Genomic DNA, 23,696 nt, shown 5'->3' on the forward strand with positions numbered 1-23,696 from the left:
ATTCTCTCCCAGGGTACATACTACCTATCTAGTGGTTTAGGAGCCCAGAATTTAGAAGAAGAAGAGTTATTGATTAGCAGTATATGATTCCTGCATTCAGTGGCATCAGGCTAAAATAGTCTCCCCAATGTCCAAATTAAACTGTAGATTCAATGCAATCCCAACCAAAATACCAGAATTGGCAAGCATAGTTTAAAGTTTAAATGGAAGGGCATAGGATCTAGAATAGCCAAAACAGTTCTGGAAAAAAAAAGAACAAATTTACATTACCTAATTTTAACAATTATTATAACAATTTTACAATTGTTATAAAGCTACAGTAATCAAGAAAGTGTCACACTGGTGTAAAGATAGACATAAAGATCAATGGAACAGAATAGGGTACTCAAAAATAAACCTTCATATATATAGTCGATTTTCAATGAAGGTGTCAAAGAAATTCAAGGGAGAAAGAATAGTCTTTTCAACAATTAGTGCTATATTATTTGGATATTCAGGCACACAAAAAAAAGGAACCTTGACTTTTACTTCACGCTAGATATAAGAATTAAGTCAAAATGGACCATAGGCCTAAAGGTAAGAACTAAAACTCTAAAACTTCTGGTGGAAAACACTGGAGAAAGCCTTTAGTGTGAGGGGCTGTTCTGTGCATTCCACGGTGTTTAGCTGCCTCCCATACCACATAGTAAAATGTTAATAATAACATGAAAATGCACTCCTACCTCACACCACGCACAAAAATCAGTTGTAGGGGGATTGTAATTCTATGCAGAAAAGGTACAATAATAAAGCTGTCTACGAATTAGGAGACCTGGAATCAAGACGCAGGTCTTCAATAGCTTAGCTGTGTAAACTCTCTTCAGTTGTCAAAATAAATTGGACCAGGTGACTTCTAAATTCCTGTATAGGTATTAAATTCACATTTCAAAAATCTAAATTCATTTTTTTCATACAGTCTAGAGACATATCCTAAGGAAATAATAAAACAAGTTTGTAAAAAGACATGTTCATTGCAAAACACACCATCAGAGACTAAAAAATGAGGCTACCTTCATGCAATGGAAAACTAGGGAGTTATTAAAAAGAAGGAGCTAGATCTTTATATTCTGGTATAGAAAGGTGTCCAGATAAACTGCTATATTGTTTTTTTTGGCCGCGCCTCGCGGCTTGCAGGATTTTATCTCCAGACCAGGGATCGAACCCAGCCTCCAGTGGAAGCGCGGAGTCCCAACCACTGGACCCCAATATTGTTTCTTTTTTAAAGTAGATTGCAGAATAGGAAAAGGTACAAATAACAAGATCCCCTTTACGCAAAAAAAAAAAAAAAAAAAAAAAATCAAATATTTCTTGACCATCTTTGCACACAAGAAGTCATGTATGTACGCAGATAGAAACAACAGTGAATAAAACTGACATTTTAGTGGGGAACTCAGACAAAAGATTTTAAAAATACACATGACTATTGATGCCATGAGGGGAAAAAAAGGGTTTGAGAGTGACAGGAGAGACCCTGTTTTAGTGAGGGTGGTTGAAGAAGACGTCTCTGAGAAGGTGGCATTTAATCAGAATCCTGAATCATGAGACAGCATAACCTGTGCAAGAACAGGGTGTCGGGGTGTTGGAGAGTCTGCCAGGCAGAGGGAACAGCAACTGCAAAGCCCCTGGGCCGGGAAAGGACAAAGGGTGCCTGAGGAACAACGTGAGCAGCGCCAGCGTGGCTGGAGAGCCGGAGGGGGACACCAGACAGAGGCACACACCCGCGGCCCTGCTGGCCGTGCTGAGAACTCAAGCCTTATCGTGCGGAGGAAAGCCCTGGAAGGTCTGAGCAGGGCGGTGACCTCACGTCCCGTCTGCAAGGCTCCCCGGGAAGCTACATGCAGGGTGGATCGCAGAGGAGCAAGAATGCAAGCAGGAAGGCCTGTCCAGAGCATCCAGGCGAGGGTTGTGAGGCCGAGGGACGAATCCCTCATGGCCGCCATCCGTGCGCATCTTTAGGTTTGCCGGAAACAGGTCGGTAGGGAACGCGCCAGAGTGCTGAGGCAGCAGAGGACTCATTCTCCCAGAGTAGCGTTAAGCGAGCGGGTTGCAATGATGACGCAACATCTGCGAGCCTCGACCCAGGCGTCTGGGTCCACCGGCCGCCGGGGCGGAAGCAACCCCCTCGCGGGGGCGCCCGACCAGTCACAGCCAGCCGGACCAGCCCGCCGCCCCGCCGGAAGTGCCCTCTCGGCCCGCTGCGCCGCGCCGCGCCGCGCCGCGCCGCGGGAAGATGGCGCAGGAGGCAGGAGACATGGAAGATGGGCAGCTTTCTGACTCGGATTCCGACATGACGGTGGCACCCAGCGACAGGCCGCTGCAGGTGCCGGTGAGTGCGGAGGCGGGGCGGGTGACTCTGGGCCGGGAGCGCGGAGCGTGGAGCCCGGGCTGCGATGAGGGGCGGGCGTCCCCGGGCCCGGCGCGCGAGCCGGCGCGGCGGGGAGGGTGAGGGGCGGGCGGGCGTGCGGGCGGGCGTCCCGTGGCCCGGCGCGAGGAGCGGGGGAGGCTGCCGGGGTAGGAGGCCGTACGAACCTAGCCCGGCGTCTCGCTGCGAAGCGGGGCCCGCGAGACGGGCTGCCTCCCGGAGGCGGGCTTGCGGCTGTCTCTTCCCCGCCTCCGGTGCTCCGCTCCTCGTTTTCTAAACCTACGGGCTTCCCCACTTCGGCGCCGCTAAGTTGTCCTGGAAGGGCATTTTTTTGCCGAAAATGTAGCACCTGGGGACATCGGCCCGCAAACAGCCTGTGGCGCTCGTGTGCATGCTGAGCAGAAAGGGAGTGAGGACCAGGAATGAAGTTCATCACTTGCTCAGAGGCCTGGTCTTCCATATTCCCCTGGAACCTAGCTTCGTCATGCCATAATGTGGCATGGGTTTTGTGTTAGCTTCCCAGGTTTCTAAATAGGTGTTTGTCTTGGCCGCCCTACTAAGTAGCAAGCTCTTTTGAGAAGGCTTTAGTGCCAGGCTACCCGCGTTCGAATCCTGGCGCCGCCACTGTGTGACCTGTGACAGGGTATTTAGCCTGGTGCCCCCACCTTAGAATAGGAATGATAATAGTACGACAGTAATAGGGTAGCTGTAAGGATTCAGTGGATCCTGAGTAATGGCTGATAAGCGTTAGTGTCATTATTATTTCAAAATAGGAAGACTTACCTTCTAGACTTAAAATACCCCACCCCCATTTCTAGCACATATTAGGAACTTAACAAATACTTTGTTTAATGTTTAGTTGAAAAAGCAAAGGTGATTCCTTTTGCATAGAAATTTTTTAGGAAATCGGTACCAAAATATTTTGTTTTCAGTTTGTTTTACATAGATTGACCCATGACTTGGTAAACTTAATGCCACGGACTCTGCAGTTTTAAAAGTAATTTGTCGGAGATTCCTACACATAGGAGTTTACTGTCTAGTCTAAAAGGAACATAGTCATAAAACCATATAAAGGCAGTTGATGTAATCACATGCATAGCAGGCATCTTTGGAAAGGAAGAAAACAAGTTCTGTTTTAAGTGCTGGTAACAATTATCATGTATGTCATTTTCAAACATTCTGACAATAACTGAAAAGATTGAAAATCTTCTAAAGGTGAGAATTAAAAGCTTTGGTAATTTTTTAAAGGGGGTCTTAGAACTAAGTGCTGCATTAGCTATGTAGAAATATGAATTTGTGGCTTTTAAAATGGAAATTCCAGGGAGTTCCCTGGTGGTCTAGTGGTTAGAATTTGGCGCTTTCACTGCCCGCCCAGGTTCGATCCCTGGTCAGGGATCAGGGATCCTGTAAGCTGCACGGCGCAGCCAAAAAAAAGGAAAAAAAAAAAGGAAATTCCATGTAGACCTTTAGAAATGCAGGGACTCAGTTGGTTTCAGAGATCTTTGAAGATCATTTCTGCTTCAGAATGGTCCAGCTGAATCCCTAAATAATTTTTTAAAAAGCACATGGTGTGTGGAGTTAATGTGTTTTATGGAATTGATTGTATTTTCTTTCACTTGCAGAAAGCACTAGGTGGGGACTGTGCAGTGAGGCCCTTCCAGAGTACTGCAACAGTGTGTGCTCCGGTATCACATTATCGGACTGTTAAAAGTGTGGATTCAAGTGAGGAGAGTTTTTCGGATTCAGATGATGATAGCTCTCTCTGGAAACGCAAACGACAAAAATGTTTTAACACTCCTCCCAAACCAGAGCCTTTTCAGTTTGGCCAGAGCAGCCAGAAACCGCCTATTGCTGGAGGGAAGAAGGTTAACAACATATGGGGTGCTGTGCTGCAGGAACAGAGTCAAGATGCGGTGGCCACTGAACTTGGTATCTTGGGAATGGAGGGCACTATTGACAAAAGCAGGCAATCCGAGACGTACAATTATTTGCTTGCTAAGAAACTTAAGAGGGAATCCCAAGAGCATACAAAAGAATTAGACAAAGAGCTAGATGAATATATGCATGGTGGCAAAAAAACGGGATCAAAGGAGGAGGAAAATGGGCAAGGTCATCTCAAAAGGAAACGACCTGTCAAAGACAGACTAGGAGACAGACTAGAAATGAACTATAAAGGCCGATATGAGATCACAGAGGACGATTCTCAAGAGAAAGTGGCTGATGAAATTTCTTTCAGGTGAGCATTTAGATTTGTCTACAAGTGAGCACTTGACCAACTGTCTTCCATTTATGAGAAGTAACACAGATTCCAAATACACTGACGATGGTGTTCCTTTTTGAAATTTTTAAATTCAAGGCATGAACTCTAGGCTTATGTGGTTATATGAATATAGTTGGGTGTTCTTAAATTTGGGCAGACCTGATAGAATAATTTTGCAGATTTTTATGAACTTTTGAGCAACTCTTTCCATTTAGTGCTATAGAACTCTTCAGGTAAAAACATATCCTTTTAAATCATGTGGGTTTTTTGGAGTGTTTTCAAGCAGTCATGATTTTTTTTTTTTTTACTTTATTGAGGCATGGTATACATGTGGTAAAATTCATCCATTTCAAGTGTTGATTTTTTTAGTAAGTTTATCAGTTGTACAACCATTACCATAAAGCACTTTTAAAACATTTCCATCACCCTATAAGATCCCTCATACCATGCGCCCATTTAAACTTTGTTCCTGTTCCTATTCCCATGTAACTGCTAATCTACTTTCTGTTGCTATCAATTTGCATTTTTGGAAATTTCATGTTAATGGAATCACAATATGTGGTCTCTTGTGCCTGGCTATTTTCACTTACTGCAGTGTTTTTCAGATTAGTCCACGTTGTAGCAGGAATCAACAGTTTATTTATTTACACGCATATGCATGCACACATCCATATCGGCTGTTGCCCTTTTGGGAAATTATGAATAATGCTGTTACGAACTTTCACGTACACATCTTTGGACACAGATTTTCATTTCTTTTGGATAAATAGGAGTAGAGTTGCTTGATGTATGGTAAATTTACATTTCATGTAATTTTAACAAGAAATATTAAAAGTTAAAATTTTAGGAATTCCCTGGCAGTACAGTGGTTAGGACTTGGCACTTTCATTGCCATGGGCCCGGGTTTGATCCCTGGTCGGCAAACTAAGATCCTGCAAGCCGCTCAGTGAGGTCAATAAATAAATAAAAAGTTGAAATTTTGTTTACTTTTTATTAGTTCTAAATCACTAGTGAACAGTGTCACAAACCTGAAAACAGGTAAGGTTCAAGAGTAATATAGCTAGTAGGAAAACAAGTATTTACTTTCCAGGCAAGCCTGTCAATACTCGTACTGGATTTTTTTTTAAATACTGAGGGAGTTTGGAATTTGAGTGCTGGAAAGGAACTTAGAGATTTTGTAAACCAAAGCCTTCACTTTACAAATAGGAAACTAAGGCCCAGTAGTTGTGTGGCTTGCTCAAAGTCACAAATTTAATAAGTGTCAGACCTGGAACTAAAGTCTAGCCCCTTTGTTCCTAGTCTACTTCTACTGCTCTTTCCACAACAGAGAAGAAACAAAAGAAGCCAGGGCTGGTTAGGGAACTGGTAAGACTTCTGTAATATTAATGCTCCTTCATCTCTATGGAGTATGGGCTCTGATGTCAGAAGTGCTACCTACTTAGGCTCCCTGTGTTTTTATCTCTCAGTGGTAAAATGAAAATAATATCTGCTTCATAAGGTTTTTGAGAGAATTAACATATAATGCATATATAGTTCTTAGGATTGTGCTTATCCCATAATAAGCCTTTGGTAAATATTAGCTATTTCCTTGTTCTGAGGCACGGAGCCCATGAGGGAAAAATCCAATCCATTTTAAAGCTCTTACACATCTCTAAAGTTAGGAGAGCTAACTTTTAGAAAGCATGGTATATGTTTGCTATTTGTTTTGATGAGAGTAGACTGGTCGTATCTTCTTTTGCTTTTAGGCTTGCATTCCCCTTGCTGTGTGTGCATATTTCTTTTGAAATATGCCATAATCCAATAAGGCAAAGTGAAGATGCCAGTTATGAGACTTGAGTTGGAACCTTGAGGGTACGATCTCCTTGGGTGACCCAAGATAGGAATGTTTCCATGTCAGTGATTCCAAGGTTAAATATTGGGGATTTCGGAAAGCAAATGTTATTAGAATGAGAAGTTAATTCTAGCTAGGAACTAAATTGGAGACTAAGGTAGATCTCCTCAACTTTATGCAACAAATAAAGAGTTTAATATTACTTCATTTGTTCCTCATCAGGTTGCAGGAACCAAAGAAAGATTTGATAGCCCGAGTAGTGAGGATAATTGGGAACAAAAAGGCAATTGAACTTCTGATGGAAACTGCTGAAGTTGAACAAAATGGTGGCCTTTTTATAATGGTAAGACTAACTGCTTCATTCTTTCTGGTTTTGTATTATTTCCTGTGATTTTTTAATAAAATGCCCTTGTCTCTGATTGTTGGTTCTCTTATTTATAAGTTATTACAGTGTGTTTCAGACTTTAAAAAACCTTCATTAATAATTTAAAACTTCAGGGCTTCCCTGGTGGCGCAGTGGTTAAGAATCCGCCTGCCAATGCAGGGGGCAAGGGTTCGAGCCCTGGTCCGGGAAGATCCCACATGCTGCAGAGCAACTAAGCCTGTGCGCCACAACTACTGAAGCCCGCGTGCCTAGAGCCTGTGCTCCGCAACAAGAGAAGCCACCACAATGAGAAGCCTGCACACCACAACAAAGAGTAGCCCCCGCTCGCTGCAACTAGAGAAAGCCCGCACACAGCAGCAAAGACCCAACGCAGCCAAAAATAAAAATAAATAAAAAATAAATTTATAAAAAAAAATTTTTTTTAATTCAGTATGGTCAATTTTTGCAATTAATACTTTACTTATAAAAAATATACCTAAATTGTAGCCTGTTAGTGTGCAATCAACAACAGATCTCTTACAGGATTCATTAAGGCTGAAATTTTAAGAAAAAGTTCTGGAGGGGGGAACTGGAAGCTCAGATTTTGAGAATATGGGTTTTGGAATTTGGGGTGCCTTGTTTTGAATTTTGGGTGTGCAGCTTACTAGATGTGACATTTGGCTAAATTATTGATACTTCTCAGACCTCAGTCTTAGCTATAAAATGGGATTAATCCTCTATTATAAGGATTAAATGAGATAATACATATAAAGTACTTATCACAGTGCCCAGAATTTAGTTAGTGGTGGTGAACAGAAATGTTACTTTTGGGGCTTCCCTGGTGGCTCGGTGGTTAAGAATCTGCCTGCTAATGCAGGGGACACGGGTTCGAGCCCTGCTCCGGGAAGATCCCACATGCTGCAGAGCAACTAAGCCCGTGTGCCACGAGGACTGAAGCCCACGTCCCGTAGAGCCCGTGCTCTGCAACAAGAGAAGCCACCACAGTGAGAAGCCTGCGCACCACCACAAAGAGTAGCCCCCGCTCTCTGCAACTAGAGAAAGCCCGCAGGCAGCAACGAAGACCCAGTGCAGCCATAAATAAATAAATAAATTTATTTTTAAAAAAAAAGAAATGTTACTTTTGGTTCATTTAATTCATGCATTCTTGGAAACTGGTTCTTGGGAATAAAAAAACCAAAATTCTTGTTATGTAAAAAGCACAGATAAATACAAAGTATATCTGTGAGTATTAAAATTTCATGGGTGGTAGGAGTGAATAGGAAACAAAATGTCTAAAGAGGCCTCTGGGGTTGAGGAAGCAAAAATGAAAAAACAGTTTAAAAATACTTCATTGCTCCAGAATGGCATAAAGAGCACTCGTCTGGTTGGGGCCAGATCACAAGCAGTAGCAGTTTATCCCATAGAATGAATGGTTTTGCAAATCTCATTTAATTGAGCTTTCAGCACAGGGTGAGGATGAAGATTGAATGGCTTCCTTCTTATTTGTTCCTCATGAATTTGAATAATAACATCACAAGAGACTAAATATTATACTGTGGAAATGGAGAGAAAAGAAATCAGTTAGAAGTGATAGCACTGGGTGAGGAAACAGCCTGTGAACATTGGTTCCAGAAGTTAACAACAAAACAAATTATAATAATCATGAATGTACTGGCATCCCTGTTTGTGTCACTGTTTAAGGTACCTAGATTTTCATTCAGTTGAGCACGAAGTTATAGATTATATCGATATTTTACTTTTAAAAAAATTTTTTCTTAAATTTCTTGCTGTGCCACGCAGCTTGTGGAATACTAGTTTGCCAACCAGGGATCAAATCCAGGCCCCCTGCAGTGAAACCGCCAAGTCCTAACCACTGGACTGCCAGGGAATTCCCTATATCAAAATTTTAATACTGTAGTAATAAAACCAGTGAGCTAATGGAAATCTACTGAATGTTGGGAAGATGCAAATCCAAATTCACTTTCTTTTGGTGCATGCATTCTTTCCTTGTACAGTTATTTATTGCTGTGTGCCAGGCACTGTTCTAGACACAGGAAGCTTATGTTGTAGTAGGGGGTGGGAGGGAAACAGTCTGTAAAGAATAAATGTAGTATCTTCAAGTATGCTAGGAAGTGATACATGCCGTGGGAAAAGAAATAGAGCAAATGGAAGTATGGAGAGGAGAGAAGGACACTGTAGTTAAACTGGAGTGGTACTGTAGACCTTAATAGCTCCTTAGGAATGTCTCTAAAAGTTGCTTTGACCATTCACTGGAAGAGTCTTCACAGGATAATTTTTCTGTTCCTTTTTGTAGAATGGTAGTCGAAGAAGAACACCAGGTGGAGTTTTCCTGAATCTCCTGAAGAACACTCCTAGTATCAGTGAGGAACAAATTAAGGTAGAAACAATAATGTCCTTGACTTTTAAGATCCATCATAATTTAACTCCCACTCAGCCTCTAGCTCCATTTTCTACTGATCTCTATTACTGCTCTGCCTTGTACTGACCAATTTTTCATTGTCTCTTTTCAAGTAAACCTTGTGCCTTTGGTAAAGCTCTGCTGCCTCATTTTCTTCCCTTTCAGAGCCAAGGTCAAGATTTCTTTTATGGCAATTTTTCCTGGTCTCTTAGCATGTAATTATTTTTTTCTACTCCTACAACTTTTTATTAATGAAAAATTTCAAACGTGGAATAGATGAAAAAACAACAGGATGAATACCCATATATCCTTCACCTAGGTTCAGGGGTGGTTAACATTTTGACATTCCTACTTTACCTATACAATTTTTTTTCTGTACCGTTGGGAAATAAGGAGCAAACATCATGACATTCAGCCCTAATTATTTCAACAAGCATCTCCCAATAATGACAATATCCTACACAGCCACACCTAAGAAAAATAACAGTTTCATAGCATCATCCCAGTACCTATCTAGCCCTTGTTCTAGTTTCCTGAATTGTCCCAAGAATGTATTTTCTAGCTTTTTTCCTCCCCAAATCAGGATCCTATCTAGATTTCCATATCCCATTTGTTACATCTCTTTTGATCTTTTTAATCCTACATTTTTCTCCATGATTTAGACCTTTTGATGAGTCCAATATGACTCTCTTATAGAATATACCACATTCTGTTGTCTGCTCACGCATTTGTTTTGTTTATTCCTCTATCTCCTATATTTCTTACAAACTGGAAGCCGGGCATTTTAGTATCATTTTTGTATTACCAGAATGTCATATGGGAAATCTTATACACTGTGGGTTTTTCACAGCTCAGAATTTAGTCACCTTTTAATTTGTTAATTAAGGAACATGACTCGCATTTAGCACATGTGATCAAAATTGAGAACTGTCTTCTTGCATAGGAAGGAGGTGGTACACATGCAACACAGCTACAATATTGGAGAAATTTTGTATTCTCTTTATTGTAACAGTGGGTGATAAAGATCATAGGAATGTGCTTTAGCCGTACTAATGTAATGCTAATGATGACAGAAAAATAAAAACCTTTTCTCTTGAGCTGATGCTACATGTGAGCATATTTTACATTTGCTCAATGTTTTTCTTTTTTCTGGCTATTCACTTTTAGTCATTTTTTAAAAAATCTGTTACTGCAGTTCCTACAGGAAATGTTACTGTTGTTGCACATTTGAAATCTCTACTCTGTAACTACTTTTTTTCCTCATTGGAACAATTATTTTGATAATAAATTTCTAACAATGTGAATTTCCTTGGGAACACAACTTTTGAGTGGTAGAACAGAGCTTATACCTTAATGATGTTCTCCCTCCTCCCCCAATATAACCCCTGATCATAGTGTGTACTTAGAAGGAACATTCTTCTTGGGTCTTTGTTTGATAGCAAAATGTCACTCTTTTCAAAGATATAGCATGATGTGATGAAAAGAATTCTCTAAGATTCAAAATCTAGGTTTTAATCTTAATTTTGCCATTTAGTGATTATATGACTATGAGCAGATTGCTTACTCTCCCTCAGCCTTGATTTTCTCATCTATAAAGTGAGGACTTTAATATGTGCCCTGCCTATTTAATATTGCTATAAAGGAGTTAAATAAAATGATGTCTAGAAAAGCTGTTTGTTACCTAAACTTGGACAATTTCCAGAAGCGGGAGAGACGAAAATAACATTTATTCACCGTCAGCCTGGCACTGTCTATCATTGGGTATTACCCTGGTATGCAAATGCAGAGCAATAAAAAGGATAGGTCTGAGATCACACAGGAAGGACTCTGACTTCAAACCCATGCTGCTTTCACTGAATCACCTATCTTTGAAATTCATTTCTTCTAACTCATTATGGAGAAGGGGATTTAATGTTAGTAGATTTTTATCTTAAGCAACCAGAAACATTGCATTATAATAAACAATAGAAACATTTGTAGTATCTAATAATAGGGGAATGTTAACTAATAGGGACATTCTTAAAACAACTATCCTGTAGCCTCTATTTTTGTGAAGCAATTTTAAGAAAATTAGAAAATGCAATAATAACTGAATTTTTTAAAATGACAAAGTACAAATTTATAAAGAAAAAGAGGCATGGGACAATAGACTGGCAGTTAAAACACCAAAATGTTACCAATGATTTGGTCTGTTGTGAGGGGTTATAAATGTTTTGGCTTTTAAGATTTTTCTGGGGTTTTTTTTTGCCAAATTTTCTGTATGTGCATGGATTGACTATCTTTGTTACTAGAGGGAAAAACCTAAGGCAGATATAATTTTATTATAGGTAATTTCATGTGCCATCCAAATAATGGTGTTAAAATTATTCTTTTAGTCACTGTATTGCTAACAATCACAGTCTGTAGAACTTGGAAGCCAGAACTGAACTGAGTGGGCTTGTTTTCAACTTTTTCTCATTTGATTTTGTTTTGGTATGTGGCCTTATAATTTGTTTTAGAGAATACAAAGTTTGTGAAGAAAGAAAAAGTAAGAATAGTGAGAAGTTAATTTGCGAAGCGGGGGCCCCTGGAGTGCCTGGCCAAGGCCCCCTCGCCCACACCCACCCCGCCACCGACCCCCTTGGAGACCTCGGCCCCCAGACCAGCACCTCCCCGGGACGCTTGTCCCCAGATTTTGCTGAGGAGCTGAGGTCCTCGGAACCATCTCTGAGCCCCGGTCTTCTGGGGGAGGATGGAGAGGTGGCCGTGGTGCTTCTGGGCAGGCCCTCTCCAGGCGCCGCGGACCCTGAGGAGGTGGCGCTGTGCAGCGGCTGCTGCGGCTGCGGCGCCAGGGCCTGGCCCGGTGCCCTCCTACAGGGTCGGGGTGCTTCCCCCGACCTGGTGTGGGGGCCCTGCCAGCTGGCTGTCAGCATTTGAAAGAGGCCCCCCCACCTCAGGAGTTCAGCATTTTAAAGAGGTCCCCACCCCCCTCAGGAGGAGTTCTGGCCGCCAACTAACCGCCCCCTCCCCAGCCGGGACCTCCTGGCAAGACTGTAGCTAGTGGTGTTTGTGCAACCAAAGACTTTATTTTGTGGTTTAAGGAGAATAAAATTGACTATGTTTAAAAGAAAAAAAAAAAAAAGTTAATTAAGTCCACCTATAACGTTCTCCCTCTGAAAATAGTGTACACTTCAGGTTCTTAACTTGCAGAGTTAATTATACAGAGATATGGATGGGAGAAAAAAATTTGCTCTCAGATTATCTGTTGTCTGCATTTGTTGTAACAACATTAACAATATGCTACAAAGACATTTCTTTGGGTCATTCCCCAGTTTGTTCTGTTTAAATTCGTAACCCATGAGAATGACATTCCTTTTTAATAAGGATTGCCGTATTTGGAGGGAAAAGGGGAACTTCATAATTTTATTTAGTGTTGCCAAGCGTTGTACTAGTTAGAATTGTTTTTATCAAGTTGTTTGGATGTGCTTCCATATAAAATGAAAATACTTCTACTATTGCTCCACTTGAAGGTAAGTAGACTCTTGAAAAAATTGTGAATTATCACACTGTTGCTAAGGTTTAAGAATATGGATTTGAAGAAATCACTTATGAGTTTAGACTTTATACCTTTACCTGTTAGCTCTAATCTTGAGCCTCACTTTCCTCATCTGAAAACAAGGATAATCCCCACCTCATAAGGTTCTTGTGTGAATGAAAAGAGTTCACACCTGTGTAAAGTTCTCAACGTAATGCCTGGCACATAAAAGTGCTCATTCAGGAATTGGTAGTTGGCCTCATTTTCCTCTGAATTCACCCTTTTTGTCCTTCCTGCACTTTTTTCTCACATATGTACCCTCCTTCTCCACCCCTGTCCTCCTTTCTTTAGCAAATACTTTTATTCCTTCTCTTCATCAAAGCTCTTATATTCTGAAGCTTTCCCTTATTGCATTCATTTCATGGTTCCTTACTCCTTCCTCTGCTAATTCTGTGTGCTGCTTTTAGTATTTAGCGAAGCAGAGGACCCCCTTTATCTCACCATCCTCCATATTGTTTTTCATAAACAAGAAGGGATTTGCACTTTAAGAATGTAATAGGAACTGGCTTGGCTACAGCTTTTAAGAGTCACTTCCTAGAATATAATAGGATGTCAAAAGTGTGTCCTGCCTGTACTAGCTTCTCTTTTAAATCTTTGAATCTTTTTTGTATTAGCATCATCATTTTTGCCTTCTCTTTAGATCCCTGACCTTTTTTTTTTTGTACCCTCTAAAATTATATTTATCTATCTGTATCAAGGTTCCCAGAAGTTATTTTGTTTTTCCATGTAGTGTTTTAATGGAAATGTATTTTCTACTTGAACCATTCTCATTCACTGGCAGTTTTGCCTCTCGGAGGACATTTGGCAATGTCTAGAGGTATTTTTGGTTGTCACTGTTTGGGGGTGGGATGGGTGTGCTAGTGGGTAGAGGCCAGGTAGGCTGCTAAACATCCTGCAATGCACACAGCAGACTGCTACACAAAGAATTCCTTGGCTTGCAGTTTTAGTAGTGCCATACTTGAAAAACCCTGTACTAGAAGATTCTCATTTTCATGCTATAAAATCCTTTTTCTGGCACCCTGGAATCCAAGTGCTGACTATATCATTTTTATGCCTTGTGATAAAAGTTTTTGGCAGAGATTTACAGTCTCACATGTTAATTACAGCAGTGTTTAAGGGCTGGCATTTTTCTTGCATTGTGTAGGTTACATGATCATATTTAGTCACACAGTTTGGGCCTGGCCAGTTTCTTAGCATATGCAATCACATGTGGTTATGATGACATTTCAGAGTTAGTAAATTATCATACCAAAGACTTCTGTTTTGTTGTGATAAATTATATATTTTTTAAATCCTAAACAATATGATTCTCCTACTGTATATTTCTGTTTAGAAAACCTTTATAGATTGATGTATATGGTACAATAAGCATGGACCCTAGACCTAACAGTAGGCTGAGTTTGAATCATAGCTTCATCCTCTCAACTTGCAATGAGGATTTATTACATATCTTGGACTCTGTGTTCAATTATGAATCTAATATTTGTTTTTTGTGGAAAATGGAGATAATGTAAAGAGTCTGCCTTACAACAGGTTTTTAATAAATGGTAGTTCTTGTTTACTAAAGTTGTTCCTTCATCATAGGACATTTTTTACATTGAAAATCAAAAGGAATATGAAAATAAAAAAGCTGCTAGGAAGAGAAGAACACAAGTGCTGGGAAAAAAGATGAAACAAGCTATTAAAAGCCTAAATTTTCAAGAAGATGATGATACATCACGAGAGACTTTTGCAAGTGACACAAATGAGGCCCTGGCCTCTCTTGATGAATCACAGGAAGGACACGGAGAATCAAAGTTGGATGCGGAGGAAGCCATTGAGGTTGATCATTCTCATGATTTGGACATCTTTTAGGACATTTTGAGAAATAAGCCTTTCTAAGATAACATTGTAATAAACCATTTCTACTGAGATTGCTTTATTTTACTTTGCACTGATAAACCCAAAAATCTGGAGAGAACTGTTGTCTTGTTTTAAATAAAATTGAATATGTGGGAGATGAATGCAATAAGAACATTTAAAACTTTCTCATGTCTGACAAACTACTTAAAAGTATATAGCAGAGGATTTAATTTCTCAATCTGTTGCATGTGCTAATCATTACTAGTTGATAATCAGTTTTGTCCAGGTCATATAACATGCCATTCAAAAGTTTGTTTTCTTTTTCTGATTTATCTTTGCAGTGATTTATGATCAGTTTCAAACATTCCATTAAAAGATCCTAAGATATAAATTGTTAAGCTATTACAAATGCATTCAAATTTAGTTTTTCTGTGTTCTAAGAACTCTTAAGCAGTTTTAATAATAGAGACTAAAAATAGGTTTATACCAGTGGCTCTTCCCACTTGTTTGTCCAGAAGTAAATAAACATCAGAAGCTTTTCAAAGAAGTATCTGTTCTTAACTTTAACTTTGTTTTTGACCTCTTATTAGTTACCTTGGTCATATATTAAATACTGAATATGATCCATACCTGCATAATTACCATGACATTTAAAAAATTCCCAGTGACAGCCTAAGACTGTTTTACCTTATGTTAAGGAAGTTAGGTATTAAAAATGTTTCATCTGCATGATGTTTAAAATTATTCATTTTTATTTAAGGAAATAAAGGTAGTTTACTTAAGATGTTCCAGGAGTTGACTACACTTTACAAAATAGATTAAGCAAAAATATGTAGGGAGCAATTATTAACAATTCTTTGCAGCAATGTACTTGAAGTCTTTCAGTAGTTTCTGAAATACATGATCATTGAAGTTGGAGCTAAGTATCTAAGCAGGGAAAGAAAAGGAAATGGTAATTGGTTACATTTTATTCATAAAGAATGCAAAAATAAAATTGGAGTTCTGGCAGTCCTTAATGAGTTTCAAGTGATTTTATTTTTTAATCTCAAATGTTCTTTCATAAAATTGCTATAACCTAGGAAAGAAACATTTTAAATAGGTAAGTATTTAAACATTGTCCCTGAGATTTTTTAACCATTTATTTATTTACTTAAAGAATTTTTTAAAATTGAAGTATAATTGATTTACAATATTATATTAGTTTCAGGTATACAACATAGTGATTCATTATTTTTATGCCTTGTAAAATGATCACCACAGTCCCTGAGATTATTTTATGTAAGGTGATTTTAAAGGTATAGTATATCAGGAAAGATAATCAACATTCAGAAATCTAAATGCCACTTACTCATGTAAATATTGCTAATTTTTCTAGTGAAAGCTACAGTTTTTGAAGGACATTAATGCCTCAGGCTACTTCATCTTCAGTGGATTGCTCCTCCCTCATTCCCCCCTTCCCGGATTGTTTTCATCAATTGTTACTTCCTTAACATTTGCAAACCAGGTTTCTGGATTGTAGTACGTCCTAATGTTACATGTAGAAACCAATGCTTCAGTTTTTAAGGTTCTGTAAAGTTTTGTGTATTAACATTACTCTTCTCTAAACCTTTCTGACTATCCAGATCTAGGAAGTTCTCTCCAGACTGTTGCCGGATATGTATTCAGTTAGTACTCTCACCAAGGCAGTGTACATTGCAGTCATTCTTCCTGCTCAGCCTAACATTTTTCCTCCTTCTGGCTAGGAGTATTAGCAGTAATAACCCTCCATGTCTCTGACCTAGTAATTAAGGTGCTCATCCTCACTCATAACCTTTCTTTATTAAAATGAGTTTTGTTACCTAAAATATTCTGCGATATAACTCAAATCTTAGGAGATAAAATGGGTTGGATTGGTTTGGGTTTAGGCAAGTTTGATTTACACCTTAAAAGTGTGTCTAAGTAATGGTGAAACATAAATGGGACACATATCAACCACGTGCAGTATGTAAAGAGGAAAATCAGCTAAGGGTAAATAGTGTTAATTTGAAGTGACTATTTGTGAATAATAATTCTTTAGTCCAATATATTTTCTAGTATCTGTCAAATTTGTAATATATCTGCAAGCATCCTTATTTTTTAAGTGTTCATGATAAGAATGATGATGTACTCAAGGTGTATTAAAAACACCGGAAATAGCTCTAAGTGCCACACTCTTAATTAACTGCTAAAGTAACTGCTATGGGTTGCTATGAAATTAGCAAAACATTGTTAGATCTGAGGCAGCAATGACATCATAATTAGACTAGTAGACTAGTGAAGTTCTAGATGAGAATTCCTGTCACTACTGGCAGTGATGGCTTCAGGCAAAGACACTTGTCCTATCTTACCTAAACTCACCAACAACTGTTCTGATGAGAATTCATATAAGCCTGCTATTAAGTGAGGACTTAAGGGTTCTGGGTTTTTGGGTGGTTTTTTTGTTTCTTTGTTTTCAATCTGGGAGCTACATAGATGAGGACGCTAATTCTGTGCTTCCCCTTGGCATCTATATAGAAAGCTTTATGTTCCAGAACAAAACAATGTGTGTGCAGAGAAAGCAAGTCTGACCTGAGTGTAGGGCATGTACTAAATTCAGAAGCTAAATTAGTTACTGATTTTTGTGACTGGCCAGTGATTCCTTTAGGTAATGAGTAGGCCTGTGGTAGATCATGGTGTGCTGTCTTCCCCCTTAAAGTCAGGCCAAAATGAACATCGTGAGCAAATTGTAAAGGACAGCGTGCAGTTAGAGCTACAGATACCCAGCCCAGACTCTTGATCTTGGTGATACTCGGGGATTTAATGGGTTGGTTATCTGCTAGGTGAGCCTCAAACAGTGACACAGCTCTGTCCTGCAACTGCAAGGGTCCAAACCTCACAGACACAACACAACTGCTTCCATTCCATAAAATGAAGCTAAAATAATTGAATTTAGCTCACAAGATATCCTTTCTTCTTGCTTTCCTAATCTTCAGGTGTAGTGAGATTCATTTGCCACGGTTTTCATTAAAGCAAGGGATGATCCCAAGACGTTATGTAATGCCTTGGAAACAGAACATGAAATTCAGGAATGTGAATCTGAAGGTATTTTCCTATAGGTATTTATAATAATAAACCTATACTATTTAATATATCTGTGAATAGATATATATAACTCTACAAAAGCTGCTTTGAAATTTATTTTTCATTTTTTCAGCTTTATTGAGGAATAATAGACAAATATGATTGTGTACATTTAAGGTTACAACGTGATGCTTTGATATACATTGTGGAGTGATTACCAAGATCAAGATAACACATTCATCACTTCACATTGTTGACTCTTTTTTTCTTGCAGTGAGAATGCTTCAGATCTACTCTCAGCAGCTTTCAAGTATTTAATACCGTATTATTAACTGTAGTCGGCTGTGCTGAACACTAGACCCTTAGAACTTACTCTTCTTAAAACTGAACATTTGTACCCTTTGTCTCGTTTCTTCCTCCTCCCAGGCCATGACAACCACCATTCTATTCTGACAAAAACTATTTGATGCACCTTCACATAAACTTGCAAACAAAAGTTAAATAGCAATATCTATTCAAATAACCCAATTACAAACTTAAAGTAGATAAACCAAAAGATTTCATAAATACGTGTCTACCTTTTTCTCTACATAATGGCAACTCACAGCTGTTAAGAAGTTCATCAGAAGTAGGCGCCATTATCATTAAAGCTACAGTACAGAGCATGTATTTTTTTTTTAATTGAAGTATAGTTGATTTACAATGTGTTAATTTCTGCTGTACAGCAAAGTGATTCAGTTATACATATATATATGTATATTTTATATTCTTTTCCATTGTGGTTTATCACAGGAAATTGAATATAGTTCCCTGTGCTATACGGTAGGACCGTGTTTATCAATTCTATATATAATAGTTTGTATCTGCTAACCCCAAACTCCCAATTCAGCTCTCCCCCATCCACCCTCCCCCTTGGCAACCACAAGTCTGTTCTTTACAGAGCGTGTATTTTTACAGTTGTACTGCACGCTCAGGTTGAGAGCTATGGGAACAGTTTGGCTAGATTTACAGATAAGACTCCTTGCCCACTCAATGCTCTGATTCAGTAGTCAATAGTTTCAAAACATTTTCCAAATTCAGATTGATTGACCATTCACTTGTGAAAAGGTAAGTTGTTTCTTTAAAGGTGATGATAATATTTTGTAAGAATCAGTAAGAGGAGATTTCATGGTAGGATTCCTAGGAAGAAATGTGTTTATATAACTAATTTCCAAATTTCTAAAGGATAAGCAATTAATGTTGAATAAGAATATACTTTGTGAAGACAGAGATATTACAAAGTGTGAATATTATATGATATATAAAATATATCAAAAATATGGCTCAATTATTTTTTTATAAAATGCATACATACAATGTAATAAATGAGGCTGCCATTTGCCTTGAGATGATTATTTTATATGTATTTTTATCTGATATTTTGAAAACAAATATAAAACTAAGGAAATCACGATTCAAATAACAGACTTAGGGCTTCCCTGGTGGCGCAGTGGTTGAGAATCTGCCTGCTAATGCAGGGGACACGGGTTCGAGCCCTGGTCTGGGAAGATCCCACATGCCGCGGAGCAACTAGGCCCATGAGCCACAATTACTGAGCCTGCGCGTCTGGAGCATGAGCTCCGCAACAAGAGAGGCTGCCATAGTGACAGGCCTGCGCACCGCGATGAAGAGCGGCCCCCACTTGCCGCAACTGGAGAAAGCCCTCGCACAGAGACGAAGACCCAACACAGCCATAAATAAATAAATAAATAAAATTAAAATCTCAAGCTAAAAAAATTTAAAAATAGAAATAACAGACAAACATCAAATTTGTATGGTTATTAAGACTTTCTAATATCTTAATATTGGGCTGTATTTCATGTAACTTAGTGGCTTATCAAGTCATTTTCAATGTCCTAACTAGCTTTAGCATGGTGACAACATTAGTACTGACTTTGTATTTTTCATTTACTAGAACTATAGGGTATAAACTTTGAGTTGAAGTCAATAATGAAGAACTGTTTTGAATGCATCAAAACACTTCCGTTAGTCTTGCCCTTACTCTTTAGAGCTATAAGTCAGCATAATTTTTTCATTGTTATTTCACTTCTGTAATTTAGTTGACAGTGTTCCTAACAATTTAAAAAATATAATTAGCGACTGGTGCATGGAATATTCTACCTTACAGAGTAAAAGTGAAAATTAAATGAGAATTACAATGAAGTGAATGTGCACTGAATAAATGCTAGCTATGCTTTCTTTTCATTTTACCATTTTTCCTATAGGAGATGATATAGCTCTTTAACAACATAAAAACGAGAACACAGCATAGGAGAGAGGGAGCAGCAACCCAAGACCAGGCCAGACTGCTGTTCAGCAGTAAAACAGAGTCAGAAATAGATGTACAACTAAGATAATCTTAAGTAGCTGTTATCTATGCAGCGCAGGTGCAACAGCAGCCGCATACTGTATAGCTATTTCACTTAGTAGTTGGTGAAAGTTTTTTCATTCACATAGAATATTTTATTCAACACTCAAAGAATCCTTTAAAAATTCCCATTTTATGTTTGAGGAAACTGAGTCTCACGGTAGGTAAATGACTTGTACAAGAACACAAAAGTAGTGAAGCTAAAAGCCAGTGATCTGACTCCAAGTTTATAGTCTGCAGCCCACACCACTGGCTCTTCCTGTTGGTCGGAAGACACCAGTGAGAGAGCACTGCTTTTAAAAAAGGGATATTGCTCTGCCCACTAGACCTTCCTTCTCAACAGGAACAGTTAGAAAAACTATTGGGCAACTTCCATCTTAATCTAATAAAGTGTTTTTTTAAAAAAATTAATTAATTTATTTATTTTTCTCTGTGTTGGGTCCTCGTTGTCGCACGAGGGCCCTCTCCAGTTGCAGCAAGCGAGTGGGGGCCACTCTTTGCTGCGGTGCGCGGGCTTCTCATTGCGGTGGCTCCTCTTGTTGCGGAGCACGGGCTCTAAGAGCGCAGGCCTCAGCAGTTGTGGCACGCGGGCTCAGTAGTTGTGGCTCACGGGCTCTAGAGCGCAGGCTCAGTAGTTGTGGTGCACAGGTCCAGTTGCTCTGCAGCATGTGGGATCTTCCTGGACCAGGGATTGAACCCATGTCCCCTGCATTGGCAGGCGGATTCTTAACCACTGTGCCACCAGGGAAGTCCCTAATAAAGTGATTTTTGGTGTGATATACAGCAGATTTTTTTTTTTCTTTTAGCATGCAGAAGCATGTGGGATCCATGCCGGCCCTTTGGAAGACTCTCTGTTTTTGAATCACAGTGAAAGACTTTGCCATGGGGAAGATCGTAAAGTTGTCTTGAAGAAAGGCCCACCAGAAATAAAAATTGCAGATATGCCTCTGCATTCACCTCTCTCCAAGTACCAAAGCACTGTAATTTCCCATGGCTTCAGGAGGCGACTGGTCTGATGAAAGAAGAATAAAATGATAAAGTATTTCAGTCTCTCCCTCTCTCTCTCTCTCTCCCATAATGTTTAAGTCCTTGTACATTTGTATTTTGCCTATAGGTTCAATTTGTTCAAAGGCTATAAGTCAACTGCATACTTTTTTATATTATAATAGCTTAGAAAGAAAATAGGCTCTGAGAATATCTGAGATGACGTGGGGGAACAAGGAAAACTGTCTCACTGAAATTAATTTCACACCAAGTAGTTAAGAAACAGCAGACGGATCCAGTCCTACCATCTAACCTCACCACACTCCTCTACCTTTCTCTCCTTCTCATTCCACCCTTATTATTCATCCCCTCCAAAACTCAGTGTCAAGAAAGCCAAACTGAAATAGAGTTGCAGGATGTGGGATTATTTTTGCTTCTTTTCTAACTGCTCCAACACCCTTCCTTCTGCTCCACTGCACCAACACACACCCCTAAGGCTACAGAGACCAGCAGCTAATCATCAGTTATTAGAAGTGTTCGGTAGACAACTCTGTGATACATCATACAATTTTAGCTGAGACATATGTTTCCATATTGGTTCAGTGTATCCAAGTATCAATTTCCTATAGTGAAGGATTGATTCACATAACTTAAGACATAATAATCAGTGTATGCAAAAATGATACACCACTGTGGAAGACAGTATGGTGGTTTCTCAAACAATTACACTCAGAATTACCTTATGATCCAGCAATTTCACTTCTAGGTATATGCCCAAGGAATTGAAAGCAGGGATTTTAACAGATATTTTTACACCAATGTTCATAGCAGCATTATTTATAATAGCCAAAAGGTGGAAACAAGTCAAATGTCCATCAACAGATGAATGGATTGTTGGGGAGGAAGAAACTTTCCTCTACCCTTCTAGGTTCTTCTTACCGGCTTAAAAATTGAATTGACATGAGACAGATTAACAGGAGAAAGTCAAACAAAAGTTAAACAACATGTATACATGGGAGAGGTCCAGGAAAACTGAGTAACTCACCAAAATGACTGAAACCCTCACTTTGTTTTTAAATTTTATTTATTTATTTATGGCTGCGTTGGGTCTTCCTTGCTGTGCGTGGGCTTTTCTCTAGTTGTGGTGAGCAGGGGCTACTCTTTGTTGCAGTGCGCGGGCTTCTCATTGCAGTGGCTTCTCTTGTTGCGGAGCAAGGGCTCTAGGCGCACGAGCTCAGTAGTTGTGACACACAGGCTCAGTAGTTGTGGCTCGCGGGCTCTAGAGCACAGGCTCAGTAGTTGTGGCGCACGGGCTTAGTTGCTCTGCGGCACGTGGGATCTTCCTGGACCAGGGCTCGAACACGTCTCCCTTGCATTGGCAGGCGGATTCCCAACCACTGAACCATCAGGGAAGTCCCTGAAACCCTCACGTTAAATAACCGTCTTCAGCTAAAGACAGAAGAGGATTTGGGAATAGTGATTTGGGACTTCAAAGGGAGGAAGGCAATTGACATGGAGATGGAAAAGCAAACGTTTGCTAAATATTTCTCTGGGCCTGCAGAGGCAGTGGGACACAGGGTGGCCTGTGATCTCTAAGAGTTTCCCCCACCACATCTAGCTCATGTTCTTTGCAGACATCTCTGGTGATAGCTCTATTCCTGTAATAGGCCCTCTATCTAAATTCCTTTAGGTACTTAGGGGCAAGGTCAAAAGTTCTTCCTGAGTCTTTTGGGCCTTGATTGTTTTCAGCTTGAAATAATCCACATGCCAGAGACATTTTAGGGTGGCAAATTTTGTTTCCTACAGATAAACAAAACATGGTATATGAATGTAATGGAATGGATTATTAGTCAGCCATAAAATGAAATGAAGTTCTGATACATGTTCTAACATGGGGAACCCTGACAACAGGCTAAGTGAATAAATCAGACATAAAAAGACAAATATTGTGTGATTTCACTTATACGAAATAACTAGAATAGTCAAATTCTTAGAGAAAGAAAATAGAATGGTAGTTAGTTACCAAGGGCTACTGAGGAGGGGAGAATGGGGAGTTATCATTTAAAGGGTACAGAGTTTCAGTTGACATGAAAAGTTCTGTAGATGGATGGTTACACAACAGGGTGAATGTATTTAATGCCACTGAATTGTACACTCAAAAAGGGTAAAAATCATTAATTTTATGTCATATATATTTTACCAGAATTTTTTTTTTAAAAAAGACCATAGGGCTTCCCTGGTGGCGCAGTGGTTGAGAATCTGCCTGCCAATGCAGGGGACACGGGTTCGAGCCCTGGTCTGGGAAGATCCCACATGCCGCGGAGCAACTAGGCCCGTGAGCCACAACTACTGAGCCTGCGCGTCTGGAGCCTGTGCTCCGCAACAAGAGAGGCCGCGATGGTGAGAGGCCCGCGCACCGCGATGAAGAGTGGTCCCCGCTTGCCGCAACTAGAGAAAGCCCTCGCACAGAAACAAAGACCCAACACAGCCAAAAAATATAAATAAATAAATTCCCTCCGAAATACCTGGTGGTTTC

At 39.6% G+C, this 23,696-nt stretch overlaps 2 protein-coding genes across 4 annotated transcripts; both read left to right on the forward strand.

Annotated features, from left to right (window-relative positions):
• Positions 1-1,347: 1,347 nt before the first annotated feature.
• On the forward strand, positions 1,348-15,707 carry PHAX (phosphorylated adaptor for RNA export). 3 transcript variants are annotated; one of them, XM_082380724.1, is made up of 5 exons: positions 1,348-2,365; positions 4,024-4,637; positions 6,715-6,835; positions 9,171-9,254; positions 14,417-14,660. In XM_082380724.1, exons 1-5 carry the CDS (start codon positions 2,270-2,272, stop codon positions 14,519-14,521), a joined length of 1,020 nt encoding a protein of 339 aa, XP_082236850.1. In that variant the 5' UTR covers positions 1,348-2,269; the 3' UTR covers positions 14,522-14,660. The 3 variants fall into 3 exon arrangements, with proteins under 3 accessions (XP_082236850.1, XP_082236848.1, XP_082236849.1); XM_082380722.1 differs by having other exon boundaries at positions 1,369-2,365; positions 14,434-15,707; XM_082380723.1 differs by lacking the exon at positions 9,171-9,254 and having other exon boundaries at positions 1,373-2,365; positions 14,434-15,707.
• A 1,295-nt stretch (positions 15,708-17,002) lies between these two features.
• SPMIP10 (sperm microtubule inner protein 10) lies at positions 17,003-23,374 on the forward strand. The gene is made up of 3 exons (XM_082380762.1): positions 17,003-17,109; positions 17,682-17,790; positions 20,983-23,374. The coding sequence occupies exons 1-3, from the start codon at positions 17,024-17,026 to the stop codon at positions 21,190-21,192; spliced, it is 405 nt and encodes a 134-aa protein (XP_082236888.1). The 5' UTR covers positions 17,003-17,023; the 3' UTR covers positions 21,193-23,374.
• Positions 23,375-23,696: the final 322 nt, after the last annotated feature.

Source organism: Balaenoptera borealis (assembly GCF_965194805.1).
Source record: "Balaenoptera borealis genome assembly, chromosome: 2".
NCBI lineage: Eukaryota > Metazoa > Chordata > Mammalia > Artiodactyla > Balaenopteridae > Balaenoptera > Balaenoptera borealis.

What these genes read in the sequence shown, in the direction of transcription:
- PHAX (XM_082380722.1), top strand. Translation starts at nt 2,270, where the DNA reads ATGGCGCAGGAGGCAGGAGACATGGAAGATGGGCAGCTTTCTGACTCG. An exon ending in ACAGGCCGCTGCAGGTGCCG is followed by an intron (nt 2,366 to 4,023) that starts GTGAGTGCGGAG and finishes TTTCACTTGCAG; the next exon opens with AAAGCACTAGGTGGGGACTG. An exon ending in ATGGTGGCCTTTTTATAATG is followed by an intron (nt 6,836 to 9,170) that starts GTAAGACTAACT and finishes TCCTTTTTGTAG; the next exon opens with AATGGTAGTCGAAGAAGAAC.
- SPMIP10 (XM_082380762.1), top strand. Translation starts at nt 17,024, where the DNA reads ATGGCTTCAGGCAAAGACACTTGTCCTATCTTACCTAAACTCACCAAC. An exon ending in TCATATAAGCCTGCTATTAA is followed by an intron (nt 17,110 to 17,681) that starts GTGAGGACTTAA and finishes CCTAATCTTCAG; the next exon opens with GTGTAGTGAGATTCATTTGC. An exon ending in TCAGGAATGTGAATCTGAAG is followed by an intron (nt 17,791 to 20,982) that starts GTATTTTCCTAT and finishes TTTTTCTTTTAG; the next exon opens with CATGCAGAAGCATGTGGGAT.